This window comes from Harpegnathos saltator, unplaced genomic scaffold, assembly GCF_003227715.2.
Source record: "Harpegnathos saltator strain DR-91 unplaced genomic scaffold, Hsal_v8.6 scaffold209, whole genome shotgun sequence".
Lineage (NCBI taxonomy): Eukaryota > Metazoa > Arthropoda > Insecta > Hymenoptera > Formicidae > Harpegnathos > Harpegnathos saltator.
The window spans coordinates 25,957-42,754 of record NW_020229994.1 but is presented as its reverse complement, the minus strand read 5'-3'; the positions used below and the strand labels follow the sequence as shown (position 1 = coordinate 42,754).

Below are 16,798 nucleotides of genomic sequence, written 5' to 3'. Positions count from 1 at the left end.
GGCTCTCATCCTTTCGGCCCTCGTGGCCCCGATGCGACGCATCCTCCCTTCCCCCCTGCTGACGTGTGTACGTGCGCGTCGGTGTGTGTATGTGTGTGTGTGCGTATATCCTCTCGCCTCTCGTCCGATAATCCAATCATTATACCTCGCGCTTGCGTCAAAGGCGTCACACGCTCGCAGGACATCCGAGCCATCGCCGGCGACCAATCGCCCGCCGCCTGTCTACATCCTCCGGCACGAGAGGCCGCGCAGGAAGTCGGTGCGGCGGCCGTCGCGAGAAATTACGGCATGCATTATTTACAGGATCCAAAGTGCCGGCACCTATATCGTCCTGGGCTCCCCTTTGCCTCTCGTTGCCGCGCCGACACCGTCTCCACTTCCACCTCAACGGCTCCGCCGTTGTCGCCTTCACGTCGATATCGTATGTCGACGTTGGGCCAGAGGGATAAAAAAGTACATCGAAAGAGTGAATAGGGGGAGAAAGAGAGAAGGGCGCTGTTGATCCTCTAGCGAAGTCGGTGTGCACTCGGTGGAACTGCTAGAGTCGACGGGGAAGAAGGAAGAGCAGCAGGAATAGGTGAGGGATGAGGAAGGGGGAGGCAACAACGTAAAGAGGGGGCGAAGCGGGAGGAGGAGTCCGCGAGGACGGCGTAATCTGATTTATGTTTGACTCTGGAGGACGAGCTCCGAAGAACTTTTTAAGAGATTGACTTCCAACGAGAGAGAAGCAGACGTGGGACCGGTTGAAAGTGAGGGGAGAGGGGGAGGAGGTGGCGGCGGTGGGACGAGCGGGAGGGCTGAGCAATCGAAAATAAGGGGTTGGGGCTCGCGGGGTGAGCAGGAGACTTTAATAGATTCCGACGTTTCGTTCCACGAACTTCGTCAGAGGTTCGGAATATCTTGAAGAGCATGAGGGGGTGAGAGAACTGGAGAGCGAGAGAGAGAGAAAGGGGGAGAGAGGCTGAGGGTCGCTGGCAAGGTAAGAGGAAGGTGAGCGCGGAGGGTCTCCCGGTCTTCTTTCTGCAGCGGTTTATCGTACCGCATCGCTAGACTCGCCGGTCTGATTGAGTCGAGCCGAATTCCGCGCCGGGATAATCAACGGCTCGCGAAATTAGATCGCGACGAGGCAGTCCCGGAGAGTTGTTTGAATTAAGAAGATTCGCGCTAACGAGAAAGAAAATGCGTGCGCCTGGTTGCTCCCGGCTGAGAGACTGACGCCCTCTCGTCATCGGCGTCGCGACGACCGCGCGCAAAAGCTCGACGAGAGTGTGCTCGAAGATGTGGCGTCTCGTATCTTCCTCGCTCTTCTTCTTCTTCTTCTCTTTCTCCGTCTGCAGAAGTCGTAGAATGTGACGTCGTTCGTCACAGCTCCCAGTAGTAATGACGAACTTCCCCGGCGCGACAATCCTGAGCGACAACATGGCGGACATGTGCATTCTGCCGAGGAATCGAAAACTTGGACTTTCGGAAAGCGATAAATCGGCTGGAAAAATCGCAATGCCGGAACCCGAACGGACTCCAAGACGATATATCTCAATTCTCTTGAAGCACCCGAGGCGAAATTCTGATCCAGCTTTCGATCTCAATACCTAACGCTAATTTCATACTTTGAAGCTTGTATCAACCATTTTCCAAGCATCGCGATTTGCAGAGTTTTCTCGCGTTTGAAGTTTTTGTAAATGGCAAATTGTAGATTTCATAATATTTAGAATAAAATTGCAATTTTTATATGAATTGAATCTACATTGGGGCCCTCTCTTCCTTTCTCCAGAATTAGAACAATGTTGGCATACTTCAGGCTGAAAATATGACCAAAATTCCGACTCGGCTAACGCTTCTCGTGCAACGAAGTTAAACGTGTAACGATCGCTGGTCACACGCTATCAGACACGATTACCTCCGCGAGTGACACATCTCCGTACACGACACAAAATAAACCTCCGACAGATCGGCAAAATTGCATTCTGAGAGGTCAACTAGCCATTCGGCGTTTCGGCATGGTGACTTTCCGGGTAACTGTCCCGTTCGGTAAATTTCAATACATTTCCTTCTCTGCCGAGACGACTCACGTCCATCGCGACAATATTATATCGCAGGCTCACCGATGTGTTCTCCGATAACCGAACGAGACTCCTGCATATCCCAGGAACAGGATCTCCCAACGAGCAACCTCATCACCCCAGCCCTCCCCGCGAGGGGGCGGGGGGGGGGCGGGACACGTCGCCTCTCCGTCGCGTCGAGGAACTTCGCCCGCGACTCGCGGTATAAAACTGTCGCGACCGATAATTCGGGAACTCGCGTGTCGCAAAAGTCTCTCGCTACGTACATCGCCCTGCCGCGCAGGAGACGTCACACGCGGGTTTAACATGGTCGCCGGCCACTTTGACCGGTACACCTCTTCTCGCCAATTACCGCTCTCTCGATGTCGGTTCTTCCGGACACGTCCCACGGGCGCCACTTAAGTCGAGATCGCCGTTGAAAGTCCGCGGTGATTCAGTTAAAACCGCCTTCGCGCGGCCAGCGCAGTTTCGCGAGTTAACGTTCTTTACGCCAACTTTCTTTACGCGCGCGCGCACGTGCATGCGAGAGAGAGAGAGAGAGAGAGAGGGAGAGACACGTCGCTTCATCCCCTTCGCCGTCATTCCCTCATGCCGCCGACCACGTTCTCCTCCCCCGGGGACTCGCCCCGGGGACGAGCCTGCAGCGCAAAGCGAACCCAGAGAGCCATGCGGCAACGTGCGGCTTCTCGCCGTATTTCTTCTCCTGCGCGCGGGAAATAAAACGCACCGGTAAATCATCGAGTGTGCGCCGCGGGGCGAAAGGCCAGCGCGAGCGACAAATCTTGAGAGAGGAGAGAGAGAGAGAGAGAGAGAGAGAGAGAGTCGAGTACGTAATACATTTAGACGCAATTCCGCCTCCGGATGGCTTTCACGAGAGAGGCAACCGTGCGCGTATTCATGCGTACGCGTTTAACGTCGTCCTGTCCATCCCGCGCTCTTAGCGCGTTCTTCACAGCTCCATAAATACGAGGGGACCGAGAAACAGCCAAGGCGTTCGCGATCGTAACATGGCCGAACACGGCGCTCTCATTCAATCCGATTCGCGGTCGCGTCTTATATCGCGAGGCTTCCCCTGTCGACTTCGATGCAGCTGAGTCCCGTTCGCTCTCACTTTGCTTCCTTTCTTTCTTCCTTCCCTCCTTCCTTCCTTCCTTCCTTCCTTCCTTCCTCCGTTCGCGACTCGCTGGACTTGTTTGTTATTAATCACAGAGTTGTTATTCACGACGGGCGCGACGGCAACGCGCGCTGTCCTTGATTAAGAAAGCAAGCAAAGTATGGCTGCAGGGGTGTGTGAGGGGGTGAGTGAGTGAGTGTGTGAATGCGTGTGGGCGTTGCCTGTGCTCCGTTTGTTGCGGGTGCGGGGTTACAAACATATATACATATACATGTCAGTAGAAACTTGATGAGCTTTTTATTATCACGTTTGGATATACAAAGTAGGCTACTGGTTAGTCGGTTCTTCTATAGGACTCAGGCTCTGGGCGTTTTGTTACTCCCTCGTAATTAGGCTCGTCGCGCGCGGGAAAAGACAGAGAGAGAGAGAGAGAGAGAGAGAGAGAGACAACTCACTTGACACTGACTACTTCTCGCCTCGTCTACGTCCGCCCGTGGATCCTGCTCTAATTAATAACGTCCTATCTCGAAAGAGTCTACGCACCGATCACGTGTCACAGAGAGTGCGCGCGCGCGGTCATCCTGCTGCCCGGCTTCCTAGGCCGTCGTTCTTCCGCGAGTCGTCTCCGAGAAGGATCTCGGTCCTCGATTCATCCCCACTTATCGTCGTGTCATTCTCCAGTTCTTCCCTCCCGTGGTTCAATCCCACGGTTTCTCCCGGTGTCGCGTTTCTACTTCGAAGTTGACCTCGTCGGGACAGGGGACTCGTCTCGGAAAGGGTAAGAAGACGGAAGAGAGACGGAAGAGAGAAGAAGGGACAAAGAAGGGAAAGGAAGGGAATGAAGGAAAAAATAAAGCAAAAAATAAAGAGAAATAAGGAAGAAGATGGGAAGCAAGGGCAAGAGAAAAGAAACGTGACTTCGTCAACGTCGATCAGCCCCAACGAGCGCGATCCTTCGTGAATCGAGCCGAGATAGAGACCCTCTCCCTGCGCGCTACCACCTTCGCCGTAACCGACGCGATCACTCCTGTCGACACGGTTCTTATTTTCTATGGTAAGGCGCATACTCTTCAGTACTACGAGTATCGAACAGCGATTATCGCGTATCTAACTACAGGGCTGGCTCCGGCCGATGCGAGCGTTCGTTACCTCTTCTAAGGTAGAGAGATGCGGGGTTCGTTAACAGACAGCGTCTACTCCCGGGGATTTGTCCTCGACGGCCGGCGCGGGCCTGCGTCTCTACGAGAACTCTACGAGGGCTCGTGCGCGCTCTCGTCGCGCCGCGCGCGTGATTAATTCGTTAACTCGCCGCGTTAACTCCCGGCACACAAGGGTGCGCGAACGGTACGCTGTATAGGCGCACAACGAGACGGCAGGACTCTCTCAGTAGCGCAGCACGAAAAGCGACCTGTTCGGCGTACGCTCAGTGAACCCACCTCTGCAGTGGCCGAAGGCCTGCGTCACCACGTCGGCCTGGTGGCGACACGCGTACAGTCGTAGCTCGCATTCGTTGTCGTAGGTCTGCCCGTCGCTGCCGCAGACCGGCACGGCCGGTATGTCCGCGGGGCAGGAGGACGGGCAGACGCAATGCGCGTTGCCGATCTCGGAGCAGTGGCCACCCGAATAGCATTCCAGCTCGTTGCAGGACGTCGGAATGGGCGGTATCGTATCGGCTGCGAGCAGAACGGGTTAGCGTCGCTTTAATAAAATCACGCTCGCTCACTGCGACCGTCGTCGTCGTCGTCGTCGTCGTGCAGGGGAGGAGCCATCCACGGACGAGCGTGTGTCAGTGGGGCGGATGACCTCTCGATTCGCTTTTCGGAAAATGGAACTTTTCCTGGAAAATTCACTCTTCGATTCTCCCCTGCTCGATGTCTCTACGGATCTGTTCTCTCAGTGCGGAACCGACTTTCGATTCGTTCGTCAATGTTGTTTCGTTTAACGCAGGATTCAGCTGGGGTGAATGTTCGGGAGACAAATCGACAAAAGTCGGGCAGAGAAGAATCGAGAATTGAAGAACCGGTCTTTGGAGCAAAAGATCGATTTTCTGAAAATCGAATCGAAATTGCCTGTCATTGGTATGTAGCCCCCGTCGGGATGTTGACGCTCGACCGGCGCGCTCACCCCCTTAGAGCTCATCGAATTAAAGACACGACGACGTGAAGCAGAAGATGATTATGGAAATTAAAAATTCCGATGGACGCGTTGCTACGCGAGAGATACGATTACGAATTGTTTATGAATGGCGATGAAGGAATGGTTCTTTTTTGTACCATCGATCGAACGTAATTCTACGTTGAGAACAGAAATATCTGGAAAACGAATATTCATTCTGCGGGTACTGGTGACGTATTCTCTTACGTTAACGTACACATTTTTGACAATGAAAAGACACTTCTGTTCAAGTGAGAAAAATATACATTTTTATAAGAGAGAAATTGTTTTATTTCAAAGAAAATTTAGAAATTGGGCTTCAAGCGAATATACTGTCGGTGCTCAGTACCGCGAATAAATATTGTTTTACTCCCTAGATATTTATGTGCATGAAAGTGTGGAATAATTTAGCCTAGCAGGTGACGACCTAGGTAATTTTACCTAGGTCGTAGGGGGTGGTCTTAAAGCGTAACGTCGCAATGCCCGGGGAATGCTAGAAACACGGGAGCTGTCGCGAAGCAAAATTCAGATTCAGGATGCGATTCGAAGACCAGTCGCGCGACGAAGGAACTTTGTCGTTCGTCACGTGCGCGCGAGCGAGTCGCGCGTGTCCTTGCGGTTGTATGTAATCAGACGTTGCGATTATTTTATTTCTCTCCTCTTTGCGTTCGGCTAGTCGCGATTACATCGACAGTCGATTATTCTTACGCATGATACCTGAGTAGCATCCGGTAGGCGTGAGTATTTTGTTGTGGTCGTTGCAGATCGTGCACTTTTGCCCTTGAATGTCGGGCTTGCAGACGCAACGTCCCGTCATCTGCTCGCAATCTTCCCTGACTGAGCCAAATAGCGAGCAGCCGCATGCTACGGATCAGAGGAAGAAAAGACGATTTATATCCACTCGTAAGTTTGTTAGTACAAGTCTATGCCGAGTCGAAAGAGATGAAATCCTGCCTTCGACCTTTCACACGGTATTTCATTTAACGCTAATTTTTAGTACTATATAATCAGTCTCTTTTGTTTGTGTCTAATCGTTGCCGAGAGATCTTCTTACGGGATATTGCGCTTTTTCTGCTAAATCGAGTCTCCATATAAATTAAATCTCCATTGTTCCTTCAGACAATTTAGATCGAAAATGGGTGAAAATTTCGACTGGGGTGGTTTCTCGTGTAACAAAGTTAAATCGCGGACACGATTATCTTGACGAGTAATATCTTCGTACACGACAAAAGATGGAGAAGTCGATCACACGATCGGAAAAATATATTCATTTTAGGACAGGGGGCTACTACTTTTCATCAGATTCTTATTGAGATTATATTTTACGGCCGAAGACCGCGTTATACCGGGTGAGGCATTTAAAACAGGTCATCTGAATAACTTTGAGAATATGCAAGACGGCAAAAGTATTAAAATTATACGGTTGTTAGTGACGCGTAGCAATAGCAATAATTTTGAATAGCATCATCAAGATTACAGGAAGGTGACTTTGAATTTTTTAAATAGAAATCTCCATTTTCTTATCATATCATCCTTTTCTACCAATTAATTTGGACAATTTTTGTCCGGAATATTTTTTTATTTGTCTAATACTTTTTGAGATATTTAAGGAAAACTTGGTAACTTTTAGCTTGATAATTATTTGTCGAAAGAAAAAGTAATACTAGACTCTATACTCTATTCGGTTTTAAGAAATGCTATTACAACAGCGCCCTAACTTTTGTTAACTTCATTATCCTGGGAAATTTCAAAAGTCAATCTTGAGATTGAAAAAGTTATCAAGTTTTCCTGAAATATCTAAAAGAATAAATTGAGGCAAATAAAAAAATGTTTCGAACAAAAGTCCAAATTAATTGATAGAAAAGAAAAATAATACAATAAAAATGAGGGTTTCCATTTAAAAAATTTAAGGTGGTCCTTCTGTAACTTTCAAACCCTGATGACGCTATTCAAGATCATACATAGTGTTGCTGTGTGACGCGTCATTAGAAACCCTGCAACTTCTGTATTTATTAACATTTTTTCTATCTATTGCATATCTTCAAAGTTGTTCAGACGGTCTGTTTTAGAGGCGGTGCCTCAGCTTGTATAACAACGTTGCGTGCACGAGAGCACGCAACGTTATAACGGATATTCTCGCTAAGACGTGCTCCACACAAGTCGCAGAGCGCTAATTCTGATTTCAATCTTACGTATGCATCCCTGATGACCCTCGCTAATCTTCGGCAGCCCCCAGTAACCCGGCATACACCTATCACACTTGAGACCGCCCACACCCGGCCTACATTCGCATTGACCGGTTTCCGGGTTGCAGGTGTCGGACACGCTGCCAAGCCTATTGCAGTTGCACAAGCTCGGACAGCCGGCGTTGTCCGGGCCGAGGGCGGCGGTCTTGCCGTCCGGGCAGCAGCCGTGCCATGAATCCGCGCACTTTACCACCTGGATCCCCTGGACTGGAAAAGCAGCAAGCGGTCACTGTCAGCGCGAATCTCGCGCCGCGTCGCGTGCGTCGCGGAAGCTCGTGCGACTTAATACACGGCGATACGTTGATCCTCGAGGGTCCTCGGGATCGAAACGCGGGGCTGACGTCTCGCGAATAGACGCGCTTTCGATATCGATTCTCTCGCGGAGAATCGGCACATCTCCCTCGCGGGGAGGATCCCGTGTTAAGGCTGATTCTCACTATCCGCCGAAATGTTCCTCGACACTTTCCCATTGGAATGCTCGAAGGGAAAAGAGAAGGAACGACGGACTGACGGAATTGTTTCTGTCGCCGCATAAGCGGATAGCGGGAATCCAGGCTTAATTGTTAGACTCAATTCGAGCGCGCGTGTGGACGTTGCTAGCCGGTCCGGCATTACGACTAATGCCCGGTTTCTTCACACCTCCCAATAGCTATCTTTCAGGTAAAGATATCCGTCAGATAACTAAAAATTCGTTTTCTTCACTAAAACCTCTGGTTACTGGTATCTAACAGATAGCCATTCTTCATGTTACTAGCTTTTGACACAAAATGTGTTAGAAACTTGCTATAAGTCACCATATTCTGCCAGCGACATATTCTTTCCCGGGCTAGTATTAACTAATTACGGTAATTTCCACAGTATTAACGTCATCGGTCTTCAATTGCATGTAACAATTCGAGCGCTATATTCTTTTTCAAATGAAATCGTTCGAAAAATTCCGTATCATTCCACACTTGAAAACTGTTCGGTTCATTTCTTATTGTATAGGGTCTTCTTTTCTCATCACAAATCCCTCATCATCATCATCATCATTATTCGTCAGATTCAAAAATATTAATATTCATGAGTAACAAATCCATGTTGTGTGTGTCTTCATAAAAACAGCAACAGCAACGGTAGATTACGTATTATTGTAATTTTTTAATTATGTCAGGGCACTGGAATTAATATCTGCCAGATATCCGCTACTTCAGGTACTGGATAAGTTTGTCCGTCGGATACAAACTTCGCAGAGGTGAAGGAAACCGATTCTGGCAGATATCTCATGAATAAAGTTATCGACAACTTATCTAGAGGTGAAGAAATTGGGCATAAGAGTGTCAGCTCGCTAACCTTTCTTACAGCAACGAGCGAATCGCGTGGTCTGATGGCAGTAACTATTGCTAGGGCAGTCTTTGCGTTCCGGTCCACTACCGCAGTCGTATTCTTTGCCCTCGGCGTCTACTATCGGAGGGTCGCCGTTGCAAGGCTTCACTTCCATGCCTGCACAGATGCCGTGGTGTGAGGAGGATACTCATCGACTCGTTCGTCGTAAAGCGCGACGACGATCAACGCGCAATCGCGGATATTATAGCGAGCTGATTCGCCCGTTTCAGCCTTCGAGCGCGAATCGCCACTCGTCGGAATATATCGCGACGAGTCGTGTATCACTCGCGAGGACGACGTTTCTTCGTCGGCTCGCTGATTGACGCGCGATGTGACGGCTATTTATCGCGGTCTGATTCGCTCGTTCGTTTCAGCCTCGACGCGCGAACCGCTCGTCGGAATATACCGCGACGGAATCGTGTATTATGCCGCGAATGGATGAAATTTCCTCCGGGACTCAGTAGGGAAAGCAAGCGGCCATTTGTGAGTGCGAGTGATTCGATCTACACGGAGAGAATATCGTGCTTTTCTGCCGTATAAATTCCCGTCGACCTTATCACGTCCTCCAGCGTAGCACTGTCAGTCGACTTTGCTTCGCTGAGGCGCCCAGTAAGGCTTTTGCTAAAGAACGCGTAGAACATTTTCCTAACGTCCTTGAAATATAAACTAGTAATAAGTTCTCTTTTTTTAAGGGACGCGGTCAATTTTTTATGTCACACTTTCTAAAATATTGAATTCAAATCAAACGTGGGTTCTTTGACGCCACAGCTTCCAAAGTAAGTAAGTATTTCGTTTCATTCCGAGTGTTCCGACGAGGACGGAAAAATGGATTGTTTATTGTTTCAGTTATTTCAATCGGAATATTTCCCACCGCTTGCTACAATCCTTCTGGCAATAAGTGGCCTCCACGGTAGAGAAGAAGACATCCTTATAAGCAATTTATTCCTCGTCAAGCTTGAAAATTAACCGAATCACACCTAATATCAAACTTGAAACTGAAGGATAATCGATCGCTGTGTTCGCCGGCTGCAAAATGCCTATCGTGATTTTTGCCACAAAAATTCCCCTCGTGAGACCGAAGCGACAGCGGTGCGGTGAAGCCGTGGGAAAAGCAATTTCAACAAGCAGGGTGGTTAGACCGAAGTTGGCTCGGAGAGCGAGGCAGTGCGTGTGTCGCGCGTCGATCTCGCGGGCCGATCTCACGGCGACTCTTTCGCCGGCGCTTCCCAACCTTGGCAGAGTTCGAGAGGTCTCAGCCGCAGCTCCTGCTGCCGCTGGCAGGCCTCCATCTTCATGGCGCAGAGGGAGGAGTAGGTCCTGAGGTCGCTGCCGCAAACTGGTCGCATGTTCTCCGGCGAGATGGAGGCGCAGTCGAACCTACAGCTGCACCTGGGGAACTTATCCGGCCCGAGCTCGCAGGTCGCCTCGAAGTCGCAGTGGATGTCCTTGCAGGCCTCGCGCTCCTGCGTGCTGGTCACCTCGGCCACGGTGGTGGCCACGCGAGTCACCGCGGGCGTCGACTTGGTCGCTGCGTGTTAGAAGCGATTAAGGGCGGTTAGAGCGAGGGAGGGAGGGAGGAGGGAGACAGCGCGGTCCGTCGTCGTTAGAGCGTTAGACTGCCAGGTCATTAATGACGTGCGGTTAATGCGCGCGATTAGCGTTAAGGGAGGGCTCTAACGAACCGCCGCGCCACCGCCGCTCATTCACGCCAACTATTTTCAATTACGCGTCACCGTTACCGCCTTGCGACGGCGACAACAACGTCGCCTTGTTCTTGTCGCGGGTTCATCAACTTCCGAAGACTATAGCCGCGCTAAGGGTGTGTTCGAGACGTCTAAGCAGCGTCTGGAAGTTCCGAGCGTCGCGCTCAAAGGGTCGTTTCGCCTCGTCAGACGCTGCGCGTACGTCGGCTCGCATTCGACGGCCCTTCATCGCGAGTTCCTCGCCCCCCCTCCCCTACCGCGCGTGATAGCGCGAGACTACCATGGCCGGGCTTCCGGCCACGCGAACGAAGGGGGGGTGTTTTATCGCCGCGCGTCGAGCGTTCGTTCACCGCGGAGCGTTCCTCGCGGGGCGAGAATGTCACGCGGGATGCGCGACAGGGGTGGAGAAAGAGAGACAGGTATAGCTAGGTACGTAATTCCGGGAACATACTCAATGCCGCCACGGCGAATCTGTCGCCGCAGTCCCCGTAAAACGTGACGTGCAACGCCGGCAACTTGGGGTCTCTACCGCAGGCCGCGCGCTGCAGCTCGCACTCGGACTGGTAAGTTTTCGCATCGCTACCGCAAACCAGCTCCCCGCTGCTCTCCGGGCAGACCTTCGGGCACACGCACACGCCCGCCACGCAGTGCGCCCCGTGCTCGCACTCCACCCTCGTGCATAGCTCTGCAAAATATTCGGTCTCCTCTGCTTACGCGGCTTACGCGCGCGGCGTCTTTGAGTCTTTAACCCTAATTAACGCCCGACATCTTTTTATAAGTGTTTTAAGAATAAAATTTGAGTTTTTTTTTTTTTAACCGAGACTATAAGTAGTGGTAACCAAAAAAAATATCAAAATTTTATATCTACGAAAAACTACCTTCTCGAGCAGAAACTACTCCCAGAAGCGAAAAATACGCGTGATCGGTTAAATTTTTCTTCTTAGTTTTAATAATATCTTGTAGATCACCACTTAGATAGTCAATCGTCCCTTCATTTTTCGCTGCATAAAAAACTGTAGGTCACCAGGTTTCACGAAAATAAGTTGATTTCTTGATTTTCGTGTCCACCATGTTGGATTCGCCATTTTGAATTTCTGTATTCTTTTAATTTCACATTTTGTATCTGAGAAATGTATAAAATTATAACAGATACCAATCTATTCATTTATAGTGCACTTCTAGATGTCAGTAACAATGCTAACTATGCCTACTTGGAATTTGACAAAACATGTTATCATTAAAACTGAGCTAAAAAACAGACTAAACCGAATCTACATACAATCTATGTATCATTTTTTAAAAGAAGAATTCACCTTTACAGTGGTGCAAAGAAAACGAAAATATCTTTTTTCACTAAGTTATGGATTCTTAAGTGCGTTTCTGCTAACTATAGTTACCAGTAGGCGTTAAAGGGTTAAATCAGCCTCACCGAGTTCCGAAGAGCTACCAAATATTGACGAGCGACTTCCCCTCGAGTGTCAGTCGTTTTCGGAGTCAAGTGGAGTAAGACGATCATTTCCGGTAATTTTGAGGAAATGGGGAAAAACAGTAAAGAAAAAAGCAAGCTGCGGAATTGACTTTGGGCACTCAGTATCAATTGAAAGGTTTAATTCGTTCGTTCGAAGTCTAAGAAGTATGCAAAGAATCGCAAGAAAATTACGAAAAATGATTAAAAAGACGAGTTTAAAGATTTTATTATTTGTTTGAAAGTGGGGAGTTCGATTTGTACTATCTAGCTTCAAAGAAGAAAAACCGTACGTAAAGTGTCGCAAAAATGCAGAAAAATAACAAAAAGGAGCGGTTCGAAGAGTTGGTATTTTCTTTTCCCTTCCTAAGTGGAAAGCTCTCCATTCGTTTAGTCGTAGACTCGAGTCGTTTGCCAAATTGAAGTTTCAAAAACGCTATGTAAAGTATCGCGAAAAATGAAGAAACATAGTAAAAAAAAAAAGAAACGAGTTCAAGAGTTATTTTCTTTCTCGTTTCCAACTGAAGAATTCCACTCGCTTAGTCGTGGGCTCGAGTTGGTCCAATTGAAGTTTCAAAAGCAACACGTGCAAAGTATCGCAAAAAAAGAAACAGCAAAAAAAAAGAACGGAAAAGAAATAATAACAAAGACAAGAGAAAAAGACAAGAATTGAGAAGAGCTATTTTCTTACTCGTTTCTAGGTTGGGGGGTTCCGCTTGTTTAATCGTAGACTCGAAAGATATAAGATCTGAAGCATCGGGGAAATTGCTCGGGGCAGAGAGAACGGCAGGAGATAACTCCGCTTTTGCCCGCGCGGCGGTATCAGGCTGTGCGATCTCATCGCGTTAGCTCGCGCTTACAAGGCGCATTAAGTACACGCTTGCTTACCGCAGTCACCCACGTAGGTAATGGTGATGAGGGTCTGACTCGTGCACGACGCCTTTTTCAAGGCGCACTCGTTGTCGTAGGTCACTCCGTCGGATCCGCAAACCTTCTCGGTTGGCTCGTTTAATCCGCCGGCTTCTTTCACCTGTACACACGCAAGCGCAAATTCATTCAAGGACCGTCCGCCTGAGATAGTGCGCGTGCCTTCAATCAGCCGCGTCGTTACTCACTCCAGTTAGTTTCTCGTGTTCATTTCGTTCTCAATTCTCACCGTCGGCCGCGACACAAATAACGCGCAAACGCGCGAACGCGCTATTTCTCAACGCATTCGGCGCCGTCGCGTCGCCGCGGCCGCGCCGGTCGGTGATCATTTCTCGCACGATCATTTGTGCTTTTAAAACATTACAATTGTACATAATAGCGGAGTGGAAAAGCGTGAGAGAGACAAGGATGCACTGGCGCAAGCGGATCGATACTTTGATTTATTAAAATTCTCCAAATGATTGCATGCGTTGCTTCACGTCGAGACAATCGACGGAAGATTAGCTGAGATATTCGCTCGGCGGCAAGACTGCGCGTTAAACAGAAATACGTCATTTCCTCCACTCAGGAGATTCATTATTCGCACCGCCTCTCGTCCCTGCGTATTTTTTCGCGTGTAACGAGGGCTTCGCCGCGAAAGCACGGATGAAACGGGACCACCGTGCGCGTTCGCGCGCAGCTGCAGCCGAGGGGGTGCGAAAAGTAAAAAAAGCAAGGCAGGTTTAAAAGTAAAAGTTAAAAGCGGAGAAAAAGGTGGGACTTATATACGGAGAAAGAGAGAAAGAGAGAGAGAGAGAGAGAAAGAGAGAGAGAGAGAGAGAGAAAGAGAGAGAGAGAGAGAGAGAAAGAGAGAGAGAGAGAGAGAGAAAGACACGGACCCTGCGTGTCTCACTTGTTGCGCGTTACGGGGGGCTGCCAGGGAACGCACGTTGCATTTGACGGACAGTGATGCAAGGTCGGGGGTTGCGCGAGGCGAGGCGGGGCGGGGGCGGGACGGGGGCGCGGGTGCAATAACACAGGAAAGAGCAAAACTTAATTAGCCCGGCCGTCATATTCGCGGCTGCTCTTGTTTGCTTATTACAAGCGCGTTTCATGAGCTCTCTTGCCACCCTTCGTCGGCCGCCATGGTTACGTCGCGCAGTTGCGCGCTTACCGGGTGTTCCGGCACGGCGGAAAAGGAGAGAGAGAGAGAGAGAGAGAGAGAGAGAGAGAGAGAGAGAGAGAGAGCGTGAGAGAGAAAGGGAGAAGGGGGACCGCTCATCAACGGTGGCGTGTTCCCCGAGACGAATTTCATCATAATTTTCTCATTTTTCTATTTCCCTTGCTCTCACGCCGGCTGCAGCACAGCGCGGCGATTAACCGCCGAGCAGTTCCGCTTAATTACTAAGCGCAGAGTATAATCGGCGGTGGATGATCGAATTAGCCGACAACGAGCCGCGCCAATATCAAAATGCGTTTCGAATGTACGATTAATCGGCGATAAATAATTCGGAGCTAATTATTAGCGGTGTCGTTTATAATTCACGCGACTTTCGTCCGCCGCCGCCGACGACGCGAATAGACACGAACGCATGCACATGCGACTTGGATCGCTTCAAAGAGCCGGAAGAGGAGGAGGAGGAGGAGGAGGAGGAGGAGGAGAGCAGGAGAACGATTATTATTACGGCCGTTCGAGAGGCCGCATCCGGCAGCGCTCTGCGGTGAAGTTTCCGCGCGGGGACCCGCGCGATTTAGCCGCAATCTCCCGCGTGAAGTTTAATTGACGTCAGTCAGCTCATTTCCCGAGGTTAATCCGCGCGCACGCGCGAGCCCGTGGCTCGTGTTTCATTAAGAGGATTATCGTATGCGAATGCGCCCACCCCCCCTGCCGCGGCGGCGCTTCCGCGCGTGGCGAGCGCGACCTTCTGTCCTGAATTAGGAATAAAAGCACCGGCTTAGAGCCATGACGCGAGCGGCGAAAGCCACCCGCGCTTAATCCACACACCGGGCGCGATCTCCGCCGTCGAAGCGGCTGATTTTTGTAGCGACGCGCGTTTGTACGTCCGCGTTGATGCCGCGGACATATCGATTTAATCTGTTCCAGTCCGGGTTCGCCAGTCCGGCGGATTACGAGCATCGCGACGGGGCGGACGAGAGCATGCGCGAGTAACGGGAGCAATGAATGAGGCCGGAACTTGAAATTATGCCCGGTGTGATTTTCCGACGCGCTGAAAACCGAGTAATCCGTCAGTGAGGCTGCGATCGGTCCGACTAATTTCGGCGGCTTCCGCTCGTTCCGCGTAATTGATCCTGCGTTATCCGGCGGAAATACGTTCCGGAATTCCCACACGGTGCGTCGTTTTCAGGGAACGGACGGCCGGACGCGGACTGATGGACGGATGAGTCGGATGGACGAGGAGACCCGCGATGTCGTCGGCTCGTTCAACCGGCCGATAAGCGTTTGTGCTTCTCTCCCTCCCTCTTTCTCTCTCTCTCTCTCTCTCTTTCTCTCTCTCTCTCTCTCTCTCTCTCTCTCTCTCTCTCTCTCTCTCTCTCTCTCCCCCTTTCTGTTCCGGAAAAATAGTACAAGAGTCGGCGTCGGCATGGATCTGGTTCCTCGGTCGTAGCGAAACCTGCCAACCTAGTCCTTTTCTCAACCCTTCCTTCCCGAGCGCATCCCTTATTCCTCTCGCTTCGCCGCCGCTGCCGCCATCGCCGCGTCACGGACGACCATGAAGGGGTAGAACGCGTAGAGGAAATTCGGAATTGTTCGCCGTTCGCCGTCAGCAGGACGTTCCGCGAATCCGTGAAATCCGAGCCGCGCTATCTGTCCGCCCTCTTCTCATCCCGCGCCCCTCCTCGCCCCTCGCTCCTATCACGGCTGAATTTTCTGCGGAACGCTATCTTGATGAACCGAGCATGCATTGCATTCTGGCCGACGCGATCGGCCGAGGAAAAACGAGAGAGAGAGAGAGAGAGAGAGAGAGAGAGAGAGAGAAAGAGAGAGAGAGAGAAACTGGAAGGCAGAGAAAGGGAGATATTGTAATATCGGCACGCGCACTCGCGCTCGAGCTTGCTCTCTCTCTCTCTCTCTCTCTCTCTCTCTCTCTCCCTCTCGCTCGAGTGGTTACTAAAAATCATCTATCGGAAATCGATCTGAAATAGGCAAATAAATCCACGGAGATTGCGGCACCCGCGGTCGTATTTCGGCGTGTACTGGCGGGCGTATCAAAAATCGTTACCATTAAACAGTTATTAGCGGGAGTAACGCGAGAATAAGGAGCCGGCCGGGAGATCGAACCAACGCCGATTCGCCGACGGGTCCGCGTGTGGCCTCGAGATTTATTATTTTTCTTCTTCCTTTCCTTGCTTGCTTGAATCGCGACCGCGCGCGATTTTCCCCTTCGCCCTCGTTTCTTTCTCTATTTGCCCTCTTTTCTCCTCCTTTTTTCTCTCATTTTTACACCATGACAATCAGCCCGCGTCCCGTGCGTGGCGTGGCAGCAAGGCGCATGGTGACTCGTTGATTTAACTAATTAACTTAGGACTAATTAACTGAGGAGCCGAGCTGCTGAATGCCGCGGCTATTTATGCTCCGCGCATTTGCTCGTGGCGTGCGAGAAAGCGCGAGAGAGAGGGGGAGAGAGAGAGAGAGAGAGAGAGGGTTAGAGAGAGAGAGGGAGAGGAAAAGAGGGAAAGGAAGGAGAAGGGGAGGGAGCGCAGGAGAGAACGAGCGACCACCGACAGATAGAGCGCATTGAACCGCGGCCGACGAAACCGCGGGC

At 50.5% G+C, this 16,798-nt stretch overlaps 1 protein-coding gene across 1 annotated transcript in view; it reads right to left on the bottom strand.

Moving 5' to 3' along the window:
• Positions 1-16,798, bottom strand: part of LOC105187292 (agrin) — a gene marked incomplete at its 5' end in the record, with an annotated part of 54,353 nt that overhangs the window by 22,795 nt on the left and 14,760 nt on the right. The window contains 7 exons of the mRNA XM_025298183.1: positions 4,611-4,847; positions 6,046-6,192; positions 7,521-7,781; positions 8,907-9,056; positions 10,171-10,467; positions 11,094-11,327; positions 12,996-13,137. Coding sequence (XP_025153968.1) covers positions 4,611-4,847; positions 6,046-6,192; positions 7,521-7,781; positions 8,907-9,056; positions 10,171-10,467; positions 11,094-11,327; positions 12,996-13,137 — 1,468 coding nt within the window. The remainder of the gene's footprint in view (positions 1-4,610; positions 4,848-6,045; positions 6,193-7,520; positions 7,782-8,906; positions 9,057-10,170; positions 10,468-11,093; positions 11,328-12,995; positions 13,138-16,798) is intronic.